Source organism: Cololabis saira, chromosome 1 (assembly GCF_033807715.1).
Source record: "Cololabis saira isolate AMF1-May2022 chromosome 1, fColSai1.1, whole genome shotgun sequence".
NCBI classification, from domain to species: domain Eukaryota; kingdom Metazoa; phylum Chordata; class Actinopteri; order Beloniformes; family Belonidae; genus Cololabis; species Cololabis saira.
The window spans coordinates 27,285,798-27,312,161 of NC_084587.1; the positions used below are offsets into that span (position 1 = coordinate 27,285,798).

Genomic DNA, 26,364 nt, shown 5'->3' on the forward strand with positions numbered 1-26,364 from the left:
ACATCAGGCAACTTCACGTCTGCTGAACTAATGTCCAAACTTTGACTTAACCACTTTACATTAACATGTAAAGTTACATTACATTTCATTAACCCTAACCAACACTAACCAGCTCTCAAGAACACACAGTACATTTTAAAAGACACTAATAATAACAGCCATTTACCACTAAACTTTAGAAGGTACTTTAAATGGATCAATCAGTTGTCATGTGAGAAAGAAGGTACCCTTTTCAATAAATGGGTCATTGTACCTTACAAGTCTTCTGTTCTTTACCAGGCCTTAAATTTAAGTTAATTTAATTAAGACCTCTTATTGACAGATGCCCAGGTGCTGCTAATCAAATGCAACCAATTGTAATTGAATGTGATCCGCCTCCCCCCAAAAAACAACAAAAAAACATTGCTTTTTCAGTCTTCTAATGTGCTGCATTAAAGTGTATGTTAACACAATGCTAAGACGGTAAAATATCAGCAACAATGTTTGATGATCTTGATGGTCTCATGTTCTGACGAAGCAATTGTTGCCCGTCATTTAAAAGGGGAAGGGACGATAAATCAATTTCCAATTTGGAGTCCATTATTCTACAGTATCGCCGACTTGACATGTGGACATTTAAGATAGTTGCTAATCTTTACAGTTTTAGCTCTACCAGGTCAGACTGTTATTTTTAGAGGAGGTACTTTAGATGCTAAGGGCCTCACTTAAGATGTAAAAGTTACAGTAAAATGCAGTAGGATTAGTCAGGGACTCCATAATATATATCATTTGGAAGGATTGCTTGGAAGAAGCCTGTTCTTTCTTAAAAAGAAAGTGTTGACACAGCTCGGGCTTGAAAATTTGCATCTGAACAAACTACAACAAAATAAAAGAAAGGCTACAGTGTTTAAGTGTTATATTTAGCAGAAACCACAAACTTTGATACAATCATCTGACTGCGATGTTGGAAGGGTATTCATTTGGCCTTTTTTTTGCAGTGACAGGAGCTGGGTGACTTGCAGTTCAATTGGTAAGCTGCGGGCTCCGCTGTTGGATCAGCATCTTCTATAGTTAAATGCGAGACCCTCTGATTGACAGTTAAAGTTGTCTAGATTTCTTAATTTGTCTTTTTATGTAATTTTACTGCATAGATTTATGTAGTTTTATGAGTATTATGGAATTGCGTTACGTGACACAATGAACACAAGGAAAAGAACAGAGCAAATTGTGTAGTGTAAATGTATTTTATCTTTATTTGATGTCTACCTCATGATCAGATACACAGAAATCCTCCATCGTATGTGGTTTTAGTGTAGTAGCTGCAGAGCCCAGTGCTGGCCAGCCGTGACTGCGCAGAGTTTAGAGTTTAGTTTTCCCTCCCCACTATCAGATCACGTATTAGCTTCAACAGACAACCACCAAAATGTAGCAGAATAACAATAACCCCAGGTCTTCATCTAAACAATAACTTCACCTTCTCAAGAGTATGTGATGTCCACCATTGAGGGAGAACAACCCATCCTCAGAATATAGATTATGAGAGTTAATCTGAGGTGAAACAGAGTTTGGATTTTAGATAAAACGCACCTTCTAGTGTTCAACTTTTGGTACAGGAGGTTAGAGAACATAAAAACACACATTTCACATCACGTTTAATACGTGTCAGAAGAACTCCCCACTTGGAGACCTGGTTAACCTTCATTTAAAACCAAACAGGGGAAAAAAAAAAAAAAAAAAAAAAATCAACAGTGATGTCACACGTCAGCTCAGCGTGTTTAGTGTTTATGTGTGTGTGGATGTTTATGTAGAAGTGAGCAAGTTAAGTACAAACCCGCACTGAGTGTGTAATGATCTGATCAGTGCTTCAGCGGACACTCAATAAGGTGGTCAGTTAGGTATGTTACTGGCTGCGTGGCAAAAGTGGCGGGGTTATGGGCATGAGATAGAAAAGGGGAGGAGGGGTAAGAACTGGGGAGGCAAGAGGGAGAAGTGAGGCTGCAGTGTCTCTTCATTTATTCCTTCATAAGATTTCTTCACATGATGCGGAGACCCTGGATAGAAGCTTCTAGACTCTGAGGAGGCACAAGAAAGAAGGGAGTTGGTGATAGAAATAATGAGAAAAATCAAACTTCACACAAAAAGGTGCTCATGTGAAAATCTTTACCTTGAAGTCCCAAATAGTCATTGCGCCATCAATGCCTGTGGTGCAGAACTTACGACAATCCCTTTTGTCTCCTTCATAGATAGACACTTGGCTAAAAAAAACAAAAAACAAACATGTTGTTAAATCAGTTTCAGAGGTGTTTTACTGTTATATAACGGGTATAAGATTTAGAGAGATTGTTGGCCAGTATAGTCCCCTTTTGACACTGCCATCTTTTTAATACCCTCCATTAATCAGCTCATGGCAGCTGTTTTATTATACAAAAGGCTGCAGACTAAATTTCCACAACAGCATTAATATAAAGTGCAACAACTTGTAAATATCAATCTAAGGCCCCGTTTACACGGGGCAAAAACGGAGGCGTTTTCATGCGTTTTGGCCGTTCGTTTACACGAAAACGGAGGTCAAAGCCCCCAAAAACGATCATTTCTGAAAACTCCGGCCAAAGTGGAAATTTTCAAAAACTCCGTTTTCACGTTTGCGTCTAAACAGAGAAAACGGAGGAAAACAGAGATTTACGTCACATTATGAGACAGAAACGTCACCAGCAGCGTCATGAGTGCGACCTGTGTTTACAATTTGTTTGGCCACCGTCAATATTTTCTTTTATTTTACCTGTTTTAAATTCTCTCAGACTCTCGTTCCGTCTTGGAAGTAAAGCCTGAATTATGGTCCCGCGTTAAATCGACGCAGAGCCTACGGCGTAAGGTACAATGCGCGCTGTACGGTGTGTGTCGCCGCGTACCCTACGCCGTAGGCTCTGCGTTGGTGTAACGCGGAACCATAAATCAGCCTTAACTGGAAGTTACACGTGTCATTTGTTGATGTTTTTTCCAGGATTCTGATTGGCTGGCATGACGTTACCAGCGTTTTCATGCGAGTCCGTGTAAACGAGGATGTTTTTGAAAACGGAGAGGGGAAAATATCCGTTTTTGTAAATACCCGGCTACGTGTAAACGTGGCCTAAATTGAAATAATGACAAGTGGGAATCAATCATTTTTCTTGAATTCCTCTTTTGCATCTAGCACACACCTGGACAAAGTTGTTGGTAACCTTCCATTAAAGAAAGAAAAACTCACAATGGCCAGTGACATAACTGACACTGACAGAAGTAATACCACATTATAACTGACTGAACACATTTGGTTTTTAAACTATATTAAACTAATAGTTTTAACTGAATTTAGACATTTAGTTTGGAATTGTAATTCAGCAGATCAGTGACCCTAGTGGGTTTTTCTTTCTTTAATGGATTCTACCAACAAACCTGTGTATAAGCCTTCTCTCTAAGGACACGATGTGTCATATTGAATTTGGCTCAGCTTACATTTGTTCTATTGATTCAAATGCTGTTCTTACATCATGACAAATAGATGGTTACCCATCTCCAACCATAGATAAAATGCACATCAACCGTAACTTTATACAGAAATATATGGCAAATGTTTCCATTAGTTCGTCTCATCCAATTCTTGGCAAGAAAGCAAACATATTTTTAATGACAGCTGATCACTGATCTGAACCAACAGCCCAAAAATTACCGTAGATGATCCCTATCAAAGAGTTAATTCATGGTCAGATAAATTGTTGAGACAGATAGATCTCTAGATAGATATTATATAGAAATTTTGTTGTTATAGCAGTCCGGTATAAATACAATAAAAAGGACCGTAGAATAAAATACTGAGGTAGAAAACACAGAATGGAACAAGGACACTTGAAAAGCACGAGATAAATAAATAGATCTAGTGCTCTTCCACCATCAGCTAAACTGAGAAATAAATATTAATTTTCTAAAAGCAAACTGCTGACACAGTGTGTGCTTAGAATCGAATGTTTTTATGGTATGCATCAGTGCTGAGTGTGTGACCTACGTGATGCTGTTCTGGTGCAGTGTGTCCAGAGCTGTGTTGCGATCCTCCGTGGTGGCTCTCTTATCCATGTTCCTGAAGCGCTCCATGGCTGAGATGTTCCTCTGGATGCTTTGCTTAGGGAGGTCAAGCTTTGACACAAACGTCAGTGTCCCAGCATCGTCGCAGCGGAACAGCATGGGGCAACAGTCATGGCCCTGATGACACAAAAGCATTCAATATCTAAAAATATATTTTTATTATCATCCATCAATCTAAATATTTTCAGTTTGCATGTATTCTTACCGCGGCCACTAGACTGTTCTCTGAAATAAAAACGACACTGAGGAGAGGAAGGAACTCCGTCTTCAGCTGTGAGGGACTAAACACACAAATGAGCCAGTATCATGAGACTGATTTTATTTTATTGGTAAAGTACAGTACTACGTACATTAAGGGGGTGATGTATTGTCATAAAAATAATTATGCATCTTGTGATTTTACTAGCAACTTGAACAAAGACATACTATAATGGTACCTGATCAAAGCTTTGAATGTCTAAACTGAGATGGGTGATATATTTCTCAACAAGAAGTCATTATATATGTCCCACTCCATCATCTTACTAAACCACAAGTAGGAGATCCAATTATAGTTTGTGTAGTGGCTAATTATATACAGAACATATACAAATGTTCCCTGTACAATTTAACTTTTTATTTTCTAATTTTCAATGATTGCTATATCTAAATGAGGAATGACTTGGAGAACATTTTAACAGAATGAAAGGTTCTTTTCTCAACCAAAGATTCTGATTCTTTGTGATTTATTGACATCTGTCCCTAATGAGTAATCCGTTAGACCTGTTTTAATGAAAAGACAAATATTTTATCTCATTTTATTTTTAGTTTAGTCAATGTGATACCAAAGAACCTGCGACCGCTACAGGTGGACTGTAGCCTCAGTACACGGGTCGCTTGCTTTAACCACTGTGCCACCCAGCAGCCCAATATTACATTACGTTTATTGTTATTAAATCTGTTCACAACATCCTCGTTTCAAATGTTGCTACCAAAACAACATCCGAAACAAGTTCTGCCAGAACTGAAATGAGGACGAGCAGAACTCCACAGGGAACTGCAGCGACTTGGCCTGCTACTACTGGGGTTAGAGCCTGCCGACATTGTGGACTGATTTACAATGGGTGCTAGCAGACTTTGAAGGATCTGGAAATTATCCACCGTGGCTTCCAGCCACTCAGCTGATCCAAGCTGGAGGAGCTGCCAACAAACACTTGCAACAAGACCTCCTGTTAAAACGTCATTTTGAGTGGTGAAATCAGAGAGGACCAATCATTTTAGCTGATGCTAGGTTAGCACAAGCTGTGTGCTCAGAGCCACAGCCAATAACGGTAGCCTTTTGCCAACATTAACAGCACATCAAAATGTATTCTCTGTAAAATATGACAGATGATACTCTGTTAGGTGTTTATTCACAGCTCAGAAGCTGTGATCAGAAATCAATACAGTTTCAAGTGCCAAGTAGCAAAAGTGAGGACGGCTAGTCGTTGGCTGTGCCGGCCACCAATCAAAAGTCCACATCCGTAATCATACATACATACATTTATTGCTTTATATATTATAGCTGCTGTGGTAAATAAAAACTCATCCCCCGTACAGTTGTCATGGATGTCAAATCTAGCTATGGAGACCAAAACCAAGTTGGACATTTCAACTTGGAGGTTAATGGAGGCTGACCACTTTTGGAACCAGCCCACAAGTGGTCAGTCAAGGAAATTGAATTTTTCCTACTTCCTTGTTTCTGTTCCAGAAAGTTCAAATGTTGATGCTTGGTCACAACCAGTAATAGATAAGATTACATCTTTTCTTAGATATTAATCTTTTCGTCATACATTTTAATCCCATTTAGTGCAGCTAACATATTTGGGAATACATACGATCCCTGTATATGTGCAAATATACATACCTGGCAGTCTTAGAGCTGTCTACCACAGTGACAGTGCTGTCATGGCTGACCCAGGCCAGACGGTTACCAGAAGCTGAGAAAGACACAGAGTGGACCCAACCCCCTCCACCTAAGGCGCAATTTGCACAAAAAAAAGACGTGGTTTAGTAAAGAGCAACTGCAGGCCACATAAAGGATTTAAAAACATAGATACAGACCTGCTCCACCAAATTCTGCTAGCACAGCTCCAAATGGCATCTTGCTGCCCCAGGGTGTGGGGCCTGGTTTCTCTTCTACCTCCTTAATATAGGCTGAGAAGACCCTGGAGAACCACGACAAACGGGGTGGGCAGGGTGAAATAGGAAATTTGGACCAAAAAAAAAAACCCACCAACAACAAAAAAACAGAAATTAAGAGTAGGAAGGAGATTATAAATGTTTCTGCTAATAAATCTTGATCTTTTGAGCCACCGAGAATTTTTAACGGGTTCTTCCTGTAAATGATTTTACCTGCATTTGAAGTCGCATGAGCCAGCAGCCAGGAGGATATTGTTGGGATGCCAATCCAAGCTGAGGATAGTAGACCGGATTGGCTTCTTGATGTGCTTGCTCACCCACCTGAAACAGTGGAAACAGCATTTAAACATCAATAATGAATGCAACTGGATCTGTGTACAGAAAAAAAAGTAAATGTCAAAACCTCATCATAATTTGCCCTTCGATTAACAATATAAAGTTGTAAATGAAAAAAAAACACCACTCATCTAGATAAATCAGAGCCTATATCAAAATATATATCAAATTAATTGACAAAGTTTTGAGGGTTGTTAAAATAATCTCACCAATCGTTCTCAGACTCAAAGTAACAGACAGAGATGAGTCGAGCACCACTGCCAACTGCAAACTTATTCTCCAGTGGAGACCACTTGACGAAGGTGGCTGCTCGGTTGATCCTGAGGATGACCAATGTGGGCTTCCAAACTCCCTCCTTTTGGGACCACACATAAGCATTACGGTCTGCTCCACACGTTACTATACGGTCACTTTTGGGAGCCCAGTCAATACCTGGAAAATAACCAAGAGGGGAAAATTAAATAAAAATATTGTCTTCAAATAAGACAGTAAGTACCAGTGCTGGTCAGGAAAATCTGTTACACGTAGCTAACTGAAATAAATTTGGACACAAATTTAAAAAAAAATGTGGGTCAGTGAAGCAACAAATTTGAGAGCAACAACATCAAAGCCAAGATTCACAGACTTACATTTAGAGGACCCATCATTTTGCACCAAAAATAATAATATATTATAGTATATATAGTATCCATTAAAATTTGAAGGTTTTTTTTTTTTTTTTTTTTACCTTTCTCTTGTCTGCCAATTACAATGACCAGTCAAAGTTAATTGTGACCCCACAACCACACCAAGTTGGGTTGCCATGTTGGGAATCAATGCCTTTCAATTCAGGACAGTAAACATTATTTTCCCCAAGTCTGTTGAGAAGCAGCTATCTTGCCTTAAACATTTATTTAAGAAATAATCTAAAAGCATTTTAATTGAATATGGTAAAGTACCATATATATAAAGTACACATATATTTCAGAACACATTCACAAGGAGTACCACCTACTGTCTCAGAAAGGCAAGCTCAGACAGTGTATAGGAGTGCAAATTAGTGCAACATTATGTTTTGCAAATTGTCATAATAATTCAAATTCATGAATTAACTAAAAACACTGTGTCCTTGACTTACATATTTTGTATTGGGAGTTTCAAGCTGACTTGGTTATGAAATATGAATAATTATGTGATAGTGTCTTAGTTGACCCCGTTTTCTGTCTGGCACCCAACAACCATCTTCTAACCAGTGAGAGATAGTACGCCACTACACTCTCAAAGAATAGAGGTACCAGTACTGCCTAGTGATGCACCGAAATGAAAATTTGTGGCCATAACCAAAACTAATAACACTTGGCCGAATACCGAATAATACCGAACAATGGTTCTTCGCAGTTTTTCATTTATTTTGCCAATTTTTTCACCATTGCATAAATCAAATAAATGTGCAGTGAAATACCCGCCAGTCACAATTTGTCTTACTGTACTTATTGTATTTTTTCTCATAATCCTTTTTAATTTTCTCCCGTTCAAATCCAATTAAATCGGGTCGCGGTGGGGCGGGGCTGATCTCCGCAATTAGAAGCCTTGTATAATAATTGTAAAAATCTGGGCTATTTTCTTGGACGATCTCGTCATATCAGACAGTGAGGGTTCGCGCACCGCATCGGTAGTACGGGCCCTTTTCTCTGCGCTGTGCGTCCCGTCACCGTCTCCATCACCAAGCGGCTTTCCCAAATCCAACTCAGCATGGATCATTTCTCGTGTCCTCTGCATTTTCCCCACATCCAAGTAATGATCTGACATGCTGACATGTTTGCTGCATTTAACACCGCACGCCCCTCACTCCACACTGTTCGCTGTTTGATTGCGTCATCACACGCCTTTATTAATTGTTCGGTTTTTTCGCCACTTATTCCACCGAACACCGAAAGTGTTTTTTTTTGCTATTTTCGGCCGAACAATTTCAGTTACCGAACATTCGGTGCATCACTAGTACTGCCTAATTGTAAGGTGGCTCTTCATAGATTATTTGCATATAGTGTAAGGAACCAATTAAATGAGAAACTAAAGCACACTACAAGAGGAAGATAGCACAGGATAGGTGGAAAAGAGAGCGAAGGAAAGGAAACGTTTTTTTGTGTGTGTGTGCTATGCTCATTCTGCTATGTTTCTCTCAGAAAGTGCATAGCAGAATCAGAAGAGACATAGAAAACCAACGTCACCCGCTAGTGAAAATGTGGGTAGGGCCAGATCACCATATTGATAGCTTTGGCATTCGTGGAATGAGGAAAAGGGTGTCAATGTGTAAAAATGCAGTAAAAAAGGTGTAAAGTCTAACTCAAACTTTAGGACAAAGAGTTGTTTTTTTTGTGGAAACATGCAACTTTGAGGACACCCACAACTTTCTAGGGGATTTATAAGTGCTGGACTGGGTCTTAGTAGCTCTTTACCCTCAGCGGTTGTGACACATCAGTGCAAAACAAAAAATAACACAAATAAAAACCAACAACAAACAAGTGCCTCGATCTCCCTTTGAAATTTTAACCACATATAATGGAAGCAGCACAGTGTGTGTGATGATAGGCAGCATGCTGGAAACATCTGAGTAACACAAGCGCTGTTGAGAAGAGCGGCCTCTGCAATGATGCCTGTTCACCTCTGCACACAGCGCTCATCCCTCCTCTGTTTCTATCACCCAAAAAACAACAGAGAAATGTTCCACCATTCTGCCTCAAGGTCAAACACGGACACAATGGGGAGGATTATCAGCAAAAAAGTCACACCTTGAAAGCGATGTGCATAAGAGGCTAATGAAAGCTCTAGAAACCACACCACATTTCACAAGACATCTCAGTCAAGTTAAATACCTGTGATGTGTCCATTGTGCTCCTTCAGCTCATGGGTCTTCACCCACTGGTTGCCACTCTTCTTGTAGATATGAACTTCATGGTTATTTGGACTAATGGCAATTTCTGAAGGCAAAAATAAAAGGAAACCAGCAGGGTCATATGATGGATATACAGAAAACAAACCTGCTTGACCAGTTACCAGTATCTGTAAAAAGCTGAAATAAGACCTTTTAATACATTTAAAAAAAATAATGATTTCACAATCAAACACTTCATGACATATTTCGTTCAGTTGTAGTTTATTCATTAGCATGTATTTGTAATAATGCCTAGAAGGTAAAAAAAAAAACTTTAAAATTTATGGTTTATGGTTTTTGGAAACCGAAAAGAAATTTATGGGGATATTACATTAAAAATATGTGATTCTGAAATTGAAAGAGTATCTGATATAAAATTCTTAGGGGTTGTTATTGATTGTAAATTAGCATGGAAACAACATATTAGATACATAAAAGGAAAGATTGCAAAGTCAATAGCAATCCTGTATAAGTCCAGAAATATATTAAATCATAAAGCACTACATTTAATTTATTGTTCACTAATACTACCTTATATATCGTATTGTGTGGGAGTGTGAGGCTCGACGTATAAGACAACAGTAAATGCTATAGTCTTCTTACAAAAACAAGTTTTTCTCAATACATGAGTCAAAATATAATTTGCGTGATGTTTGTAAATTTGTTGTACAAAAAGCTAGAAAAGAGACTAAAAGGAGATGTATTCTGTTGTGGGAGTTAAACTATGGAATGACGCTAAGCTAGATTTACGAATGTGCAGCTCATTTTCGGTTTACAAAAAAAAGATTTGTAGAGCAATCTTTGAAAGCTAATAATGTTAATGTTTGTTTGTTGCCGTTCTCTGATATTTATATTTAAAAAATGTCTTTACTACTATATATGTAAACCTTATTGGTCCTCCTTTTCTAGTTTAGTTTTGCTTTTGTTTGTTTGTATGTAGGACAGGCATTAATATAAGCACTATTACTATTAATATAAGCATAGTGCTTCTGCCTGTGCCTTTTCAGTCACAATTTTTTCGATAATGTTTGTGTTTAATGCTTGTAGTGTGATGTGACTGAATAAAGAATTTCAATCACTCAATCAATAGTGTTCAACTTTGTACTCTTAGTAAAAAGATGAGAAAGATATCCAAGTCTTACGTGTCCTGTCGCAGTTCCATGCGTGGCAGGTGATGGGCTCCAGCAGGAACTGATGAAGGGACATCTTATCTGGGTGTGGTCCTTAAGTGCAACTCTGCAAAGCCTGTGAGCCACAAAGCAAAAACTTAGCGACAACAAACTCTCAGCTCACAGATCAACTTTGCCTGCACCGGAATGGAAACAACTCACGTTACTGACTCCTTACAAATATGAATAATCATTTTTTTTAAAGTCACTGCTAACTTTATTCCTACAGTGTTTAGATGTCATTGACTGCAGGTTAGCGTGAAACCCCCAAATAAGCCAAAAGCCCAGGAAGGCTTTTTACTACTGCCTTTTGTTTATATTATTATATATATAAAGAAAAAAAGTGATCTGGTTAAAGCCACCTTTTTATTTTTTATTTTATTTATTTATTTATTTGCACAATGACGACAGTAACGTTTTTTATCATACAAGGACAAATAATTTGTGCAGGAGAGGAAAAGAAGCCCGAAGGGCTTATAAAAAATCCTCCCCCTCAATACAAAATCACCAAAACAAATCAATAGAAAAAGAATAGAAAGGAAAAGAAAAGGTAAAAGAAACAAAGAAAAATACAATAAACACCCAAACAAAAATATCTATGAAATGGCAATTTCATTTTAGTACGAATAGCCTGTTAATTTTGTCTATATAAAATATAATATAATATATTATTATAATATATTATTATTATATTATATATAATATATATTTTTTATATCAAAATATAATATAATATAAAATAAAATATTTTGTCTTTAGGCAACTAACTTCCACCAGAGTTTAGTTCTTTGTTAGTCTTCTATATTACACGTAAAAACGATTTCGTGAAACACACACGCTTACCTGGAGGGGTGTCGTTAACGTTATAGGCTGATTTATGGTTCCGCGTTACGTCGACGCAGAGCCTACGGCGTAGGGTACGCCGTCGGTTTGACGCGGGACCATAAATCAGCCTCAACACATCAGTATTAACCTCACTAGTCGCTGCTCTCAGCCGCACCGGGCTGTTTCAATAACGTGCTGATTTGTTAAAATGCAACCCTGTAACCGGACGTTTTCTTGAAGATAAAGCTGTTTCTTCATCAGTACAGCCCGCTAGCCGCATGCTAACCCACCTCGTCGGTCCGGTTCCTTCGTTAGCCAGCGAGCTAAGTCACGCTAGCGGGGGAAATGGTCGGGACTGGACCTGAATTCGCGGACTCTGGTCAGTCGACACGAATTCGTCCAGGAAAGTTGAGGGGAATGTCAAGACAGCCAGAGAGATTGAGCCGGGGGCATCCGGTACTAGTCCAGCAGCAGAACCCAGTGATGCCTGGCTGACAGCTAGCTTAGCATTATCGGGCTAGCTGCTACATTCAAGTGAGTGAGCCGGTGACGTCAGTGTGACGTCACCGGCTGCGCGGAGGGAGCAGCGCCTCTAGCGGCGGAAGGGGAGTGTTACAGGTCACATCACCTGAGGGTTGTATTATTTCCGTCGTAAATTTTCAAATAACGAAAACTGATTGAAAAATAAATAAAAATAAATACCCATATTTAGAATAGAAGACTTTATTGATCTCCCAGAGGAGAAATTCAATCGTGCAGCAGCCAAACACACACACGCTCAACGGTTTATACAAAAAATTTAAAGGAGCTGTATGTAAGAGCAATAATAAAACGAATCATAAAATGACCCCGATATGTCAACAGACATTTAAAAATCATGTTCATTTCAAATACTTATGTCACTGACAACAGCACTCAAGCCAGGATATTCCCGTTTAAAAAGAGGAGTTGCAGCCCTCAACTGATGTTTATGTTGTCATTTTTTGTTTTGGCCTAAAGCTCCACCCTCCACCTATCCCCTCGTTCACACTGAAAGCGTCACGGGAGTCCCGACGCCAGCATCTCGCCGCTTGGTGCATTCACACATAAAGCGTCAGTGCCTGCAGCGGGGCGGGGGTGGGCGGGGCTAAAGCTGCGCTGCAGAACTGAAGGGAACAGTGGGAACAGCCTATACATCTTCAGTTTCCTATTTCACCATAGATCACACTTTGGGACGCCTTCTTTATATCTTAGCGTTATTTCCGCGTAGATAAGAGTGAGTTTGATGCTCCTTAACAAGTTTGGTCCGCGGATCAATATCAACCGCCGTCCGCCAGAGCCCGGTGAACCATAAATCCGCCTAGGCTGATTTATGGTTCCGCGTCACACCAACGCAGACCCTACGGCCTAGGGTACGCGGCGACGCACACCGCACCGCACCATAATTCAGGTGAAGCTGCAGTCTGTGCGGTGAACACTGACACACCGGGTCGGAGCGGATTTAGTCATGATGTTTAACCTGTGTTTTGTGATTAATAAGCACGGGTTTTAATTATTTTTCGTTGGATCAATGTAGCAAATAAAATCGTTGGGACCATCCAGTTCCTCACCCATCAGTTATTGTTTCACATGAGCAGTTCAGGTAAAAACGGCAGTCAAACCAGCAAAATGTCATTTTGCTGGATGAAATATATTAATTCCTGATAAAATAAGTGTGTTAGTGACAGCTCTGCTCCTGTACGCATGTGAATGAGTGTACGTTTGTGTCTACATGAAAGTACAATCTGCATTGAGGCTTCTTGCTTCGGGAATCCCGGTCTGTGATTGGACGACGCCTCGGCGTCGCCGCTGCTCATTTGCATACAGTTCAGATTTTTCAACTTTCAAATTGACGCGCCGCGCCCGCCGCCCGACGCTCCTGCCGGTCCCGCCGCCCCCGCCGCCTCTCGACGCCCGTTTTTCATAGACAATGAATGGCAGCCAGACGCCTATGACTCCCGTGACGCTGTCAGTGTGAACGCAGGGTATCTCCCAATCACGAAGTCAGTACTGTTTCCTCATCCGGGTTGCCAGCTCGGCTCTAATTATCGCAGCAGCCGCTACGAACGTGTTGGATGAAAAAATGTCTAGCTTTCCAAAAACTAAAAGACCTCGTTATGAATCCGAGTTACGTCGTGACAAGGTCCGAAATAAAACAAGGATTTGTTTTTTTTATTGCCATGGCAGCCTACATTCCTGCTGCATTCTGCAACCTACCTGGCAACCTCTGGTTGGGGGGAGGAGGGGGAGGGTACACGCCACACAATATTTTGAAAGTGACTGCAGTACCAATTTTGGCCATTTCTTACAGACGGCTCCTTTAAATAGAAACCAATAAATAGCTAAATAATAAAAAAGAGCAATATAAAATGTAGAAAAATGAGCAATGTACAAGAGAAAAAATAGTAAACACAAAAAAACGGATAATATTTACATGTGCAAAAATACGTGAGGTATTTAGCGGGCAAAGGTTATTGCACTTTCAAAGAGACAGGTTATCGCACTCGGGTGGCTACAGTTGGTTATTATTACAAAGTTATTAGAAAGTCTGTGGCTGTGGGGATCGAATAATTTGGGATCGAATGCCCAAAATATTCAATCCAATTATATATATATATATATATTTTTGTCTGCATATATATTAATGGTTAATACCAAGTTTGGTAAAAACCTAAAGCATATATATGCATTTTAAAATATAATCAATTTCTTTTTTCAGTCAAACTCTATACACACCAAGACATATTTCATAGTGCTATAATCATGCCAAATATTCTAACCAAAAATTCTACTCATTGCAATAATTGAAAATACCAGATAGTACTACCATATCAATGACTCTGAAATAATAATTAAATAGTTAAATAGTCTTCCTACCATACTTTATGATGAAGGGGACATATAAAAAAACAAAGTAGGAAACACTTCATGTCATTGTTTTCCTATCCTAAGTTGGGGCTGGTCCGTTAAAGAACCAAAATGATATCCAAACATATACCCTCAAAACAAAACGGAAACAAAACCAAAAAACCTAACAGAACAAAACAAACAGACATAAACTGTGGGAAACCCCCACTTAAAACAAACAAGACAACAAAACAACACAAACCATTGCACTCAGGTCTTATCATGGTCACTATGCCTTACATTGACCTACGAGATTCTTAAAGTCAAATTCTATATGAGATTGCCATATTTTTTAAAAGTTTGAGGGTCTGCCTTTACTCTTGTAATAAATATCGTCAAGAGTAAGGTAGCTTGAGAGTTCATTCCACCAGTGGACTAATACTGGGGGTTTAGATTCTTTCCAATTTAAAGCTATACATTTCCTGCCTGCCAACATAGCAAGATCTTTATATCTGCATTGATATTTGTTCCACTTGTCTGACATACTAGTTCCCAAAAGACATAAACGAGATGACAGAGAGACAAATACATGTAAACATTGAGATATCAACTTGGTAACAGAATTCCAAAAAAAGGAAAGTGACCACATGACCAAAACATGTGAAAAAATGTTCCTTTTTGTTTCTTACAACGCCAGCAGAGAAATGACATCTCACTGTTCATTTTATGCAATTTCTCTGGCGTATAATAAATCCTACATTTATGAAAGACCAATCCTCTTTGATGAAGATCTCGTTCCCACTTACATCTTAAATGATCTGTATTTATAACAAACATTCAACTTCAACAAAAATGTTGTAGATCTTACAAAATAATTTTTTCATTGTTCTGCTCCTTATTGTTTAATATTACATAATTTTTTGATGATGTAGGTTCTTGAAGAGAACCATTTATAAATTAAAATATAATCAATTTTATATATAACATATAATGGATTTTTTTTATTTTATTTTTGAAATGATAGAAACATAGGGAAACGCACAACGGGCACACAAGCCATTGAAATCTGTAAGAGAGAAAACAAACAGACAGGAGAACAGGCAGAGACACAAACAGCAACCATTTGAGGTCTCTGAAACTGAATCAAGACTAGGCTACTGCGATTATCTGTCCCCCAAAACTGTGGGGTGAGTATGTAGGTGAGTGAGCAGGTGTGTATGTGTAACTGTGTGTGTGCAAAGTGAAAACAAGGTTTTACCTGAACTGCAACTACAGTGGAGGAGGGAGGACACAACGACGCTACCCTATAGAACAGAAGCCAACAACGAAGAAACCCCAACCCAGGCCAACCCACAGCCCCACGGAGGACCAGAAGAGGGCGGGAGGAAACCCCCCACCAGCAAGGCCCACCCCCTCCCTGCAGGCGACAGAGGGCCCCCAGGACCACGGGAGGAGAGAGCCAGGAAACCCATGGTGATAGACCAGGATCCAGCCGAGCACCAGCCACCCGGCATGGGCCGATCATGCGGCCAGGAGGTCCACATCCTCCAGGCCCACAACCCCCCACCCGGCAAGAGGCCAGCCTGCCCGGAGAGACAATATTTATGGGTTGGAACGGCCACTTAGAAATTATGCATCACTGTCATTTTGTATTTGGGGACAGATATGTTTCTTGTGAATTTATGACATTTACAGTATCATCAACAAAGCTCACAATTATTGTTTGGTAATCCATTGGTATTGCAGAGAATGTACCTCTGCAACCATTTAAATTAGTTAGCTACACATCACCTTGTAGGAGGCAGAAAAAAGGAGAAAATAAACTATGTTATGTGTTTGTCACATACAATACAACCTAAGGATATGATCATTTCAATCATTTCCTGAGTTAAAAGAATACAGATAACAAAAAAGTACAGACATGCACCACAAGTGGGTTACAATTTAATTTCAAAAATGATTTTAAAATCCCTGTTTAAGACCCTTTTGCAATTGAATTGTGGGTAAGGGGCATTTAACAAATTACTGAATACTTCAATTCATTGCACCTGTACTGGACCTTGTACTACTGCTGCTGCTGGAAACATCAGACACAGTTTTTTTAAAGCATATTTTTCTTTCCAGATAGAAATAAAACAATGAAGAATGTGAGGGTCTTCCAAATCAACTCTCAGCCCTCCACCTCTATTTCCTTCCTTCTCCTCTCCTGCAGGTGCATGCTCTTTTAAGTGGATTAATCCTGAATGTAACATTTTCTTTTAGAGTTGTTTGTTGTAGGATTGTTTAAAGATATAAGCTGATGTAGCTATATAACCTGCAAAATAATTAGTAATTTTAGTTAGTTTTGATTCCTATGACTTAATGCCATGCTTAGAAATAAATACCCAGGGGAAAAAAAGGTAAGTTGATTGTAAAGAATTGGAGCTGGCTGTTTGAGTACTGTGTTTCTGATAACAATGTTAGAATTCTTTATTTGTATTAATATGATTTTCTTTTTTTTTAAGGTTGTTATTTTGTCATCCCCATAGAGCCTGCTACTCCTTCGTCTTCTCCCAGGCCAGTGTGTGTAAGCTATGAAACCGAACTGCTTTGCTCTCCAGCATTGATGACATGCACCTTCTGTCAAACTCAGATCAGGTGATTATGCCTGGCTCATGTGTCTTGTGTTCATTTTCTGTGGGTGAGAAAGATGCTTCCAAACACTTCAATATGATTATCTCAAATTGAGACTCAAAGTTATTAGAGATGGAGACTTGGTAAAAGACGTTTCTGTAAATTCGGCCTCATAGGTTGATCACTGGCTGCTGCCTGATTCCATTTCTTGTGAACCACTTCAAGGACGACTACCGCACTTGTCCTGTTCACATGAAAACATTCATGGACTGAACTCACACTACTGGAGTGAAATGCATACCTGTCTGTAAATAATGTAAAAGAAGTGCAAAATAAACAAAGTATTGATAAATATTTTACGTGTTAATATTTTTTGTGTTTTGAATTTATTTTCAAATACTCATTTAGAATAAAGGGAAAACACATTAAAAAATATTTTTTTTCTCTCTTCAGTGATGAAGAATACATTAAACTGCTCTGTGAACCGCTGGCGTAAAGGGGAGTTTTAGATCAAAGATGAAGAATTGTGTTTGAAGGCCCAAACTGACTTGGTTTCCATTGATATTGCCAATACTACTCTGTTCAGTAAACAACCATAGTCAGCTTGGATTACAGACGGCATGTGCACTTGTTCTGTGTGTAGTAAACGTGCTGTGTGACTTGAGGATTATAGGTCTAAGTTAATTTTGGATCTCTGAGCCTTTGGGTAATGAGCATTTGTGATGATGCAGAAACCCTTATTCCCATCCTCTGAGGCCATGCACGTTACTTGAAGCATGCCATACCACACCCTCCTTGCTCTTTGGCTATAAGACTTCAGGATGTGTCCTGTACCTGAGCAGATGAGCGTTGGTTAATCCCTGCAACAATGTACTATCTCCCTGCGCACCGTTTGCATGGCTGAGGATGCATCAGAGTATCTTGTTGTCGAGACTGACTCCGTTTCCGCCTTTCCTCTTTACTTACTTCAACCGCAAAACGGAAATTCTGTCCTTCTTGCTGCTGTGTGTTGCTAAAATGCCGTTCATACCACCAGTATCAATTGCACGGTCTGTGTCAGGACTAAATGGAAAGGAGAGAGCCATCAACAACTCTTCATTGGCAATCAACTTGACAAAGGCTAAAGTTCCAAGAGAAGACATAGCTGCTTCAGTCAAGGAAAGACTGACTTTAAACTTGAAGCACCTGGGGAAGAAGAGTCAAGCCACGAGTCATCTATCAACAGTCAAAGGCATGTCAACAGCAGAGCTGCATGCAAAGAGAAAGGACCACCAACCCTCATCACCAGCTGCCAGTACCCCGACCTCCAGCTCGGGAGAGTCTCTGTGTAAGAGACAGCAGCAGAAACATGCGAGCCGTAGCTCTGCAAAGAGTGAACCGATTGTGAAGACAAAGCCCAGGGATCAAGAGGAGGCCAGTTTCACACTGACACTCACACCTGAGGCTGTTCTGTTGTTGCAGAGGAGGAACAGCGAGAGACGTCAGCGTTCAGCTGCCAGAAATGCTGCAAGTGGAGCCAGCGCTTCTGGAAGTGCAACAGATTCTAGATGCAGGAGGGACAATGTGTCCAAAAGGCATCAATCGGCAAGTCAAAGAAATGGCACTTTAAACAGCAGAGTCAGTGCTAGAAACAATGCTGATTTTGAACTGAAAGACATAAGCTCTATTGTAAAAATCTCCCTTTTGAATGAGAAACATAAGTATGACGATGTGGAGTATGAAGACGAGGACGACTATGGCGTGGATGAGCGTGTGGTGATGAAATGCACAGAGTGGCTCCGTGGCTTAGAGAGCGCTCCAGTGTCAGTGGGGAACAGCCAAGCCGTATGAAAAATTATTAAAGGTGAATTTACACTAATGCTCTTTCAAAATAACAATGAGGAATAGTACTGACAAGTTTTTGTGTTATGTGTTATTTTGAGCGAAACATCCATTCTTACAATTACTTTTTTTAAACTTTCCTCAAAATAAATTATATACGTAAGAAATTCTAGATTGTCCTTAAAAACAAAGTAACAAATTATCAGTGACGTCTTACCCTCTAATGGTGCTTGTCTTTAACTTGAACTTTAAAGAAATAGTATATTAGTTGAAATTGGCTGCTACCGCTATGGGACAATGGACAAGTATCTGTTAATTTTCTGATGCATTCAGCCCTCAACAAAAAAAGTCCACCTTTCCTCTTTGTATATGTCTGTAATTGTGTCAAATATTGAGAGAACATTTAAGCAGATATGTTTACTCTAAAATGTTACAATAGAGTAAAATAAAATATAGACAAGTAATCTGTTTTACATATTCTACTTTTAATTAATAATCCACACAAATGAAATTACTTTCTTATTCCTTTTGTATTTACAAAGACTTCTTCTTTTTTTAAATATGGGTATTTGAAACAGTCTAACATATTATACATACGTATGTATAATTAAGTACAAGATATTGAGATGTTGAAAATGTTTGCATGTCATGTTATATTAAAAGCCATTACAGGTCCACAGCAGATTTTGTTTTTAATCTATGACATTGAATGTTCAAAGAAATTGTACATAATATCAGAGTAGATCGTACGTTCCATAATGTTAAAGCGGAATAAGATAATTTTCCTTTCAATTATTAAAATCACTTAAGTCAAAAGTTGGTTTACAAATGTTTCTCTATAAAATAAAATATGATTTGCTCTGTAATCAAATGTAACAGCACACTTACAATGAATTTACACCATCTTTTATGTTCATGCTGTAATTGTTAAGTATTTCTGCTAAACTTTTATTATAAATTATTATAATTTATATTATTATAAATTGACAAATTTCACAGAAATCAAAAGATAATGATATTGCCATTTATCAAAGTGATATTAATGGAAGAGAAATAGATTAATGCACAGATAGTTTTTAAATAAGAAAGATTCAGAGTAAAAGGTGGATTTTTGTATCCAGTTTCTTTGAAGCAGCTAATGTTAGCTCACTCACTTTAAGTGGATTTGTAAGGACTTAGACATGGGCTTTTCTGCTGTAAGACACTCCCTTGAGTGCGGGCCGAGTGCACACAGTAACAGCTTATCAACCTGGCAGTCAAATGTTACAACACGTGTTTGGTGAAAATGCGTCAGCGAGTGAGAGGTTCCACCTCTGGTGTTTAACAATATGTACATCTTACATCATTTATATAAAGATATAAGATAGGATGATCCAGGGCATTAGACCTCTGTTATTTAGATATCCTTTTCTATGTTGAATAAATAAAGACATAATGCATGATTGATGATGTGCACATGAGCAGATGGGTGGGCATCATTTCCAGCGGTTGATTCGTAGCAACTGCACGTAGGACAGGCTCAGGCAGACGATAACGATTCCCAGTAGAGCCACTTGGTTCTGCCAGAAGCCCCAGACGGAGTAGTCGAGGTCCATTCCTTTCAGAAAAACCTCCCCTGGGATACTGGTGGACAGAGAGGAGACCCTAATACCAACGAAGTGTTAACTGAACATCAAATCTGCGTGTAAAATCACACTTACATCGTGTTGTTGCCGTAGAACAACTGTCCTTTCATCTCATTGATGAATGCAGCCTAGGACACACAAAGAGGTTGAGCAGGTCAAGTTAAACTCCGCTGACGTCCACACACCGTCACAAACACACCCTCCTGTCTTGCTTTGTACATTTTCGATGTCTTACATTCAGTCCGTATCTGAAGATACTGATCCATTTCAGCCAGGAGAGCCAGCTCAGCATGGCATTGAGGTTGACGAGATAGCCACCAAAGACCTACGATGAGACAGGGAAGTGCATTTCACGCATATCATTTCACGCATATCTTCAAATGCACAGATTATAAACTCCCCTGAATACTTTGTGTTTACGTCTGCCTCTTACCATCATGAAGACGAAGGGTAGGGCGATCAGGATGTTAGCCATTGCAAATGTGGATACGCTTGCTGAGACGAGGAAAGCAAGACCAACTCCTGCCAGACTAACCATAGACATGGTCAGAGCAAAGCAGAGGAAGGCCTCAAAAGCAGGCTTCAGCCCTGAAGACAAGGTGAACACATTTAAAAAAAATCACAATCGCTGTCCCAACGACATAATCTCTGTCAAGTACATTTTATCCATCGAAACTGGAATGGTCCTGAGACAAAGTTGCATCTGTGCAGTCATTGTCCGTGATAGTTTTTGATGGATCACCACCTGCCTCACTCACTCTATATTTGATTATTGACCACGTCAGGACATTTTGGCACTTTATGAACAGCACATGGTTTTTCTTTCCTTTTTTGCATATTTGTTTGCATCCAGGTATGTTACGGTATCGTATATGTTACCCATCATATAGTAGGCGATGGCGGAAAACACGAGGATGGGAATCATTCGGTTGGGGATGAGGTCAGCGAAGATCTTGGACAGGAAGTAGACAGAGGTCCGGTAATAACCGCTGGAGTTCTCGTGGCTGCAAAAAAAATAATCAACAAAAACCTTTACAAATCACATGAATGTTTTACTGGAGTTTCAACGTGAGAAAAAACAGAATTCTATCAATATACTTCTAATGTGCATGTCTGACTCACATGAAGATGGCCCTTTCATTGATAAAAAGTTCAACAGCAGAAAGATTCCCAAATACCATGTTGATGATAAGGAAGAAAAACGCCCCACTCCTGTCATGGACACAGATGCAGATAGTGGTTGGATTATCAGTTCAAGCAGGTCAGCAGGATTTCTAAGGCAACAAACTTGAGAACATCACTGCATACATTTTTTTGCTTATCTTGAACTGATCTGGTCTTTGCCTTTCATTTTAGTAGTACCGTTATGTTCATTTCTTTAGCATTTGTTTTGTTCTTGGTGAGTAATGTTTACTTATATCATTTATATGTTAGCCAATTTCCTTTAGTCAACTAATTTATTTCCATATGAACAATAGCAAAATAATTATGTTTTTAAATCAACTAACATAGATTTTATTCTCTCGTTTTGTTACCCTATTTGTAACAAAGGTTATGGTTAGAAAGGTAACCTTTTTATGGCTGAACAGGTTACCTGTTCTGTATGGCCTCGGGCAGGTTCAAGGGCATCTGGTAGTAAATGAGTCCCACCAGAACTGCAAAAAAGATGTTGAGGACCAACTGGGCGTAAGACGTCTGTGGGTTCCTCAGAATGTTCAGCACAGTCCGGCCACACACCACTCGCATCTGTCTCACACACACACAGGAAAATTAATATGTTTTTTATGGTCTTATTGCAGGGGTCAATCAGCAGTCAGCCTGATAAAACAGCAGGTGTACACACTCTGTGACATAACATCATAAATATACTGTTAATCATTAAATTAAGCATAGCTGTGATTTCAATTCACTCAGCTTGAGAATAATTGTAATTATAAAAACATCCACTCCTCAACTACAGATTCACCTGATAGAGGAAAGACGTGGCATATTGGGCTGCATCGCCTTCACCTTTGACCTCTTCAGAAAGCCCCTGGTTCAGGCGGTTCAGCTCCTCCATCACATTCTGGTACAGGTGGGACTGGCGATACTTTGCTGAGTGGGAGTTTTTACCCTCCACTTAGAGACAAGGAACCAAACACACCACAGTGTCAGGTTACGGAGAGATAAGGACAGAGGGTAAAATAAAGTGCTTGTTTCAGCAGTAGCCATTTTACTCTGTGAGTGGGATCAGTTTGCAAATCAAAAAACATCAGCTCAACATGAAATCTAAGATCTGGCAACAACTCTTAAAAAAAAATTTAAAAAGAAAACAGCCAGCAAGATGACTTGTTTTGAGGAAGTGGAAAGACATCTCCCCCCAACCGTTTCACTATGGATTAAATATATTGCGCATCACTTGACGCTGGAGAAAATGTGTTATTTTACAAATGGCTGTACTCAGAATGTTTACCATATTTGGCCATTCATAGGAAAAAATGGATGCCACTAATGTTGCAGCTTTATAACACTGACCCTTATACTGTATAGCTTACCTATTTATTGGTAATTTTTATTTTATTTGATACATGTTTATTATTATTTGTCTTGTATTTGTTTTATCTGTAAGTTTATTTCTTTTAAGATTCTTGTCAATAAGTACAGTAATTATTCTAGAATTTATTCTGTTAGATGATTGAAAAGTACAATAACTCAGATGTAGGAATGGGGCTCCATTGGAGCAAGACATGGGGGGTTGTATTTTATGTTTACGATGTTAATTACATTTTTCTGGGGTGTAATGCATTCTTTAACACTTGAAAAATCAATAAAAATACTTAAAAAAGCAGTAGGGCAAATGAAGAACCTGAGGATGATATGGTGACACTTGAGAATTTTCTTCTCACTTTGCATTTCATTGTCAATTTTTCATCTTGAGGTAGACTTTACAGTGGATGAGTTACAGTTTTAAGCATTGTATGGCAAATGGATAGTTAATCAAATGTATGGATTTTAAGAAGGCTCTATTGTCATATGAACTAAAGTACAACAATTTTCACAAGTTATTATTTTCTTTTTTTAAATTTAAGCTTACCTTCAGTGAACGATTCTGTTGTTGATATCACTTCTCCATTTGTGATGTCCATAAAGAAATCAGCAGGGTTGTTGAAAGCTTCGATTTGGTATCCTGCCCAACACACGAAACATGCACATACATCATGCAGCTCTCTTCTGAGCGTTTCTCGGAAATTGAGCAAAATGTAAGTGCAGTGTTTAAAAAGTGAGAGCAAGATGTGCACTATCCAAGCAATACAAATGCATGTTCACAGTAAAAGTATTTAAATTAATATTAGGATAAAAAAAAAAAGATCTGACTTCACTAGGCATTTGTTAGCAGCTTGTAAAGCACAAACATGTAACATGGCTTTTTGCTAATTTATCTTTCACCTATCTTTCTGACCAAACACACATTACATACCGAGGTTTGTGAAGTACTCCATTGCATATCCTGCTGCTCCAGCATACACAACCTCGCCTTTGTGCATCAGAGTCAGGTGGTCAAACTGTTTGAAGATGGAGTAGCGCGGTTGGTGAATGGAGAAGATCACGGTCTTCCCTCTTCTGGACAGCCTGAACGCATGTTAGAACTGCATTGAGCACTGTTTTATGGTCTCATTTACATCTTACTGTAAGTGTGAGTATGTGTTGAAAATATGTGATTAATCCGTATTCATTTTTTACTTGTGCAGGAGACCAATGATGCTGTTAGCTGTATGAGAGTCCAGTCCTGTGGTCGGCTCGTCCAGAAACAGCAGCGAGGGAGAAGTGATGAGCTCCATCCCAATGCTGCATCTCTTTCTCTCCCCTCCTGATACGCCCCGTAGAAACTCAGTGCCTATCTGATTTCATACAAACATATACATAAGTAACAATAAATAATGATAATAATGATAATACATTTTATATATACTGTAGGCCCCTTTTGTGACACTCAAGGTCACTGTACAGATAAAATCAGAATGCTCGATAAAAACACTAAAACACAGACACTAAATCGATGAAAATAAAATTAATCCATCCATTCATTCATTTTCTATACCTGTTTTAATCCTATACAGGGTTACAGGGGTCTGCTGGAGCCTATCCCAGCTCATTACAGGCGAGAGGCAGTGGTACACCCTGGACAGGTCCCCAGTCTAGAATATATAGACCAACAACCGTGCACGCTCACACTAACACCTACGGGCAAGTTAGAATAATCAATCAACCTAACATAAACATAAAATGAAGTAATAATAGAGGATAAATAGATAATAAAATGATTGTAAATAGACAGGTATGGATAATGGTCATATAATCCAGTAACAACTGGATTCTGCAATTGGCAGGAAATGTGTAATTAAAATAATATTTCTGACATCACTTTTTACTCTGGCTGAGAAATACGGTAATTTTCTTTAGCCTGCCGAGCAATGAAGCTAATGTATTTATTATTGAATAATAAAAGGTTTTTGGGTGACTCCTGACCCAGAGTCGTCTCTTCTGCTCTCTCATAACCTTTTCACACCTCTGAAACACAAAACAGCCGTGGTTTGATTGCACTCTACAACTTGAGTGTTGCAATATTAACTCGTGCTTAGAACTCTGTACCTTGGTGTCAGCACAGTCTGTAAGACCCAGGTCTTTAATGATGTCGTTTACTCTGCTCTGTTTTTCAGCTGAGGAGTGAAGTTTACGTTTGAGACGCAGGTTGGCACTGAACAGAAGGTTCTCTCTCACAGACAGAGTGCCCATCAGAATGTCATCCTAAAAACACAAGGATTATGTAGATGAACTACTTAAGGTACATCATATTAAAGAATATGTACGTGTGTTTGTTTACCTGAACCACATAGGCAGAGGTGAGCCTTAGTTCAGATGTAACGGCTTTGCCATTCACTAAAACCTGGCCTTGGCGCAATCCAGCAGGGTCTTTTCTCCCTGCAATTACATCCAGAAGTCTGTAGAGATGTAAACTCACAATTATGTAACTGTACAGATTTTACACAGGTAAATCTCTTTGTCTGTTGTAAATAGTTGTGTTTCTTACGATGTTTTACCGCTTCCTGTAGCCCCCATGATAGCATTCATTCCCGGTTTCATGATGCCACTAAAACAATCATTAAAAGTTTTATATAATTTTGGGTTAGATTACATTACAGTACATTGCAATACACATTATTTTGTCTGTTTTAACACTTTCAAACACAGTTTAAAAACTCCTTTTGAGGTATTAGTATAATTCATGGGAGCAGACGTCCTAAACTAAAATTTGGGTACAACTGAAACCAGTGTCATCATTTTTGTCCCTTTCAAACATCCTCCTTCCTTCAAACATCCAACATCGGGTACTTATAAAGTCAACTTGAACTTGAACATCCTTGTAATTTGATTTTATTGCTTTAGAGACTCCAATCTGAAGCTGCAATTTTATGATTCTGTATATAAAAATAGGCAAATATAATAAAAATGAATTCCCTCTTTCTTTGGACTTCAGACTTAGAGAGTCGTATCTCTGGATACAATGACAAACGTGTAAACTTCAGCATACTCAGTATACAAATACAAACATCAGTCTCCTCGGAGCAGTATTGCTGTTCGTAGTACTCTGACTATATACTTTCACACTCTCACAGGTGGTTCTTACCTGACATCTTTGAGGATGTGTTTTTCAGGACCAATTTTTCGACAACACTTTGTCTCTTGAACACAGTAAAGCAAGTTGCTGAACGTGACAGTTGGCCCCGGTTCATGGAAATACTCCTCTTCAATGGAAACGTTTTTCACCCCGTTCTCCATCCTTAAATGTGGCTTTGTTACCAGCGGAGATGGAAAAAAAAAAAAAGAAAAGTAAGATGCAGTTTAAGTTCCAAGAGACAGAGAAAAGCAGTCTGACGGTGAGAGCTGTACAGACTGACGGAGACAG

General features: G+C 39.0%; 3 protein-coding genes across 4 annotated transcripts; 1 reads left to right on the forward strand and 2 right to left on the reverse strand.

The window, feature by feature from the left end:
- Positions 1-1,204: 1,204 nt before the first annotated feature.
- arpc1a (actin related protein 2/3 complex, subunit 1A) lies at positions 1,205-12,045 on the reverse strand. Its single transcript, XM_061719741.1, has 11 exons — positions 11,787-12,045; positions 10,645-10,747; positions 9,444-9,548; positions 6,801-7,023; positions 6,469-6,576; positions 6,178-6,281; positions 5,981-6,089; positions 4,301-4,376; positions 4,019-4,212; positions 2,144-2,234; positions 1,205-2,051 (listed from the first exon to the last, which is right to left on the reverse strand). Exons 2-11 carry the CDS (start codon positions 10,706-10,708, stop codon positions 2,013-2,015), a joined length of 1,113 nt encoding a protein of 370 aa, XP_061575725.1. The 5' UTR covers positions 10,709-10,747; positions 11,787-12,045; the 3' UTR covers positions 1,205-2,012.
- Positions 12,046-17,830: 5,785 nt separating this feature from the next.
- LOC133441954 (proline-rich protein 18-like) lies at positions 17,831-19,561 on the forward strand. The gene has a single exon (XM_061719777.1). The coding sequence runs from the start codon at positions 17,881-17,883 to the stop codon at positions 18,802-18,804; it is 924 nt and encodes a 307-aa protein (XP_061575761.1). The 5' UTR covers positions 17,831-17,880; the 3' UTR covers positions 18,805-19,561.
- A 315-nt stretch (positions 19,562-19,876) lies between these two features.
- On the reverse strand, positions 19,877-26,364 carry abcg2b (ATP-binding cassette, sub-family G (WHITE), member 2b). 2 transcript variants are annotated; one of them, XM_061719754.1, is made up of 15 exons: positions 26,086-26,364; positions 25,489-25,548; positions 25,282-25,399; positions 25,050-25,205; positions 24,141-24,298; positions 23,878-24,029; positions 23,494-23,586; positions 22,387-22,538; positions 22,015-22,166; positions 21,543-21,632; positions 21,300-21,424; positions 20,854-21,008; positions 20,656-20,745; positions 20,496-20,548; positions 19,877-20,418 (listed from the first exon to the last, which is right to left on the reverse strand). In XM_061719754.1, the coding sequence occupies exons 1-15, from the start codon at positions 26,235-26,237 to the stop codon at positions 20,271-20,273; spliced, it is 1,854 nt and encodes a 617-aa protein (XP_061575738.1). In that variant the 5' UTR covers positions 26,238-26,364; the 3' UTR covers positions 19,877-20,270. The 2 variants fall into 2 exon arrangements, with proteins under 2 accessions (XP_061575738.1, XP_061575748.1); XM_061719764.1 differs by having other exon boundaries at positions 25,282-25,379; positions 26,086-26,221.

Coding starts and splice junctions, on each gene's coding strand:
- arpc1a (XM_061719741.1), bottom strand. CDS start 10,708: ATGTCCCTTCATCAGTTCCTGCTGGAGCCCATCACCTGCCACGCATGG. Junction 6,090..6,177: donor AGCAGAATTTGGTGGAGCAG/GTCTGTATCTAT, acceptor ATTGCGCCTTAG/GTGGAGGGGGTTGGGTCCAC. Junction 2,052..2,143: donor TGACTATTTGGGACTTCAAG/GTAAAGATTTTC, acceptor GTGCCTCCTCAG/AGTCTAGAAGCTTCTATCCA.
- LOC133441954 (XM_061719777.1), top strand. CDS start 17,881: ATGCATCAGAGTATCTTGTTGTCGAGACTGACTCCGTTTCCGCCTTTC.
- abcg2b (XM_061719754.1), bottom strand. CDS start 26,237: ATGGAGAACGGGGTGAAAAACGTTTCCATTGAAGAGGAGTATTTCCAT. Junction 24,299..25,049: donor CAGACTGTGCTGACACCAAG/GTACAGAGTTCT, acceptor GTATGAAATCAG/ATAGGCACTGAGTTTCTACG. Junction 21,633..22,014: donor CCCGAGGCCATACAGAACAG/GTAACCTGTTCA, acceptor TGTCCATGACAG/GAGTGGGGCGTTTTTCTTCC.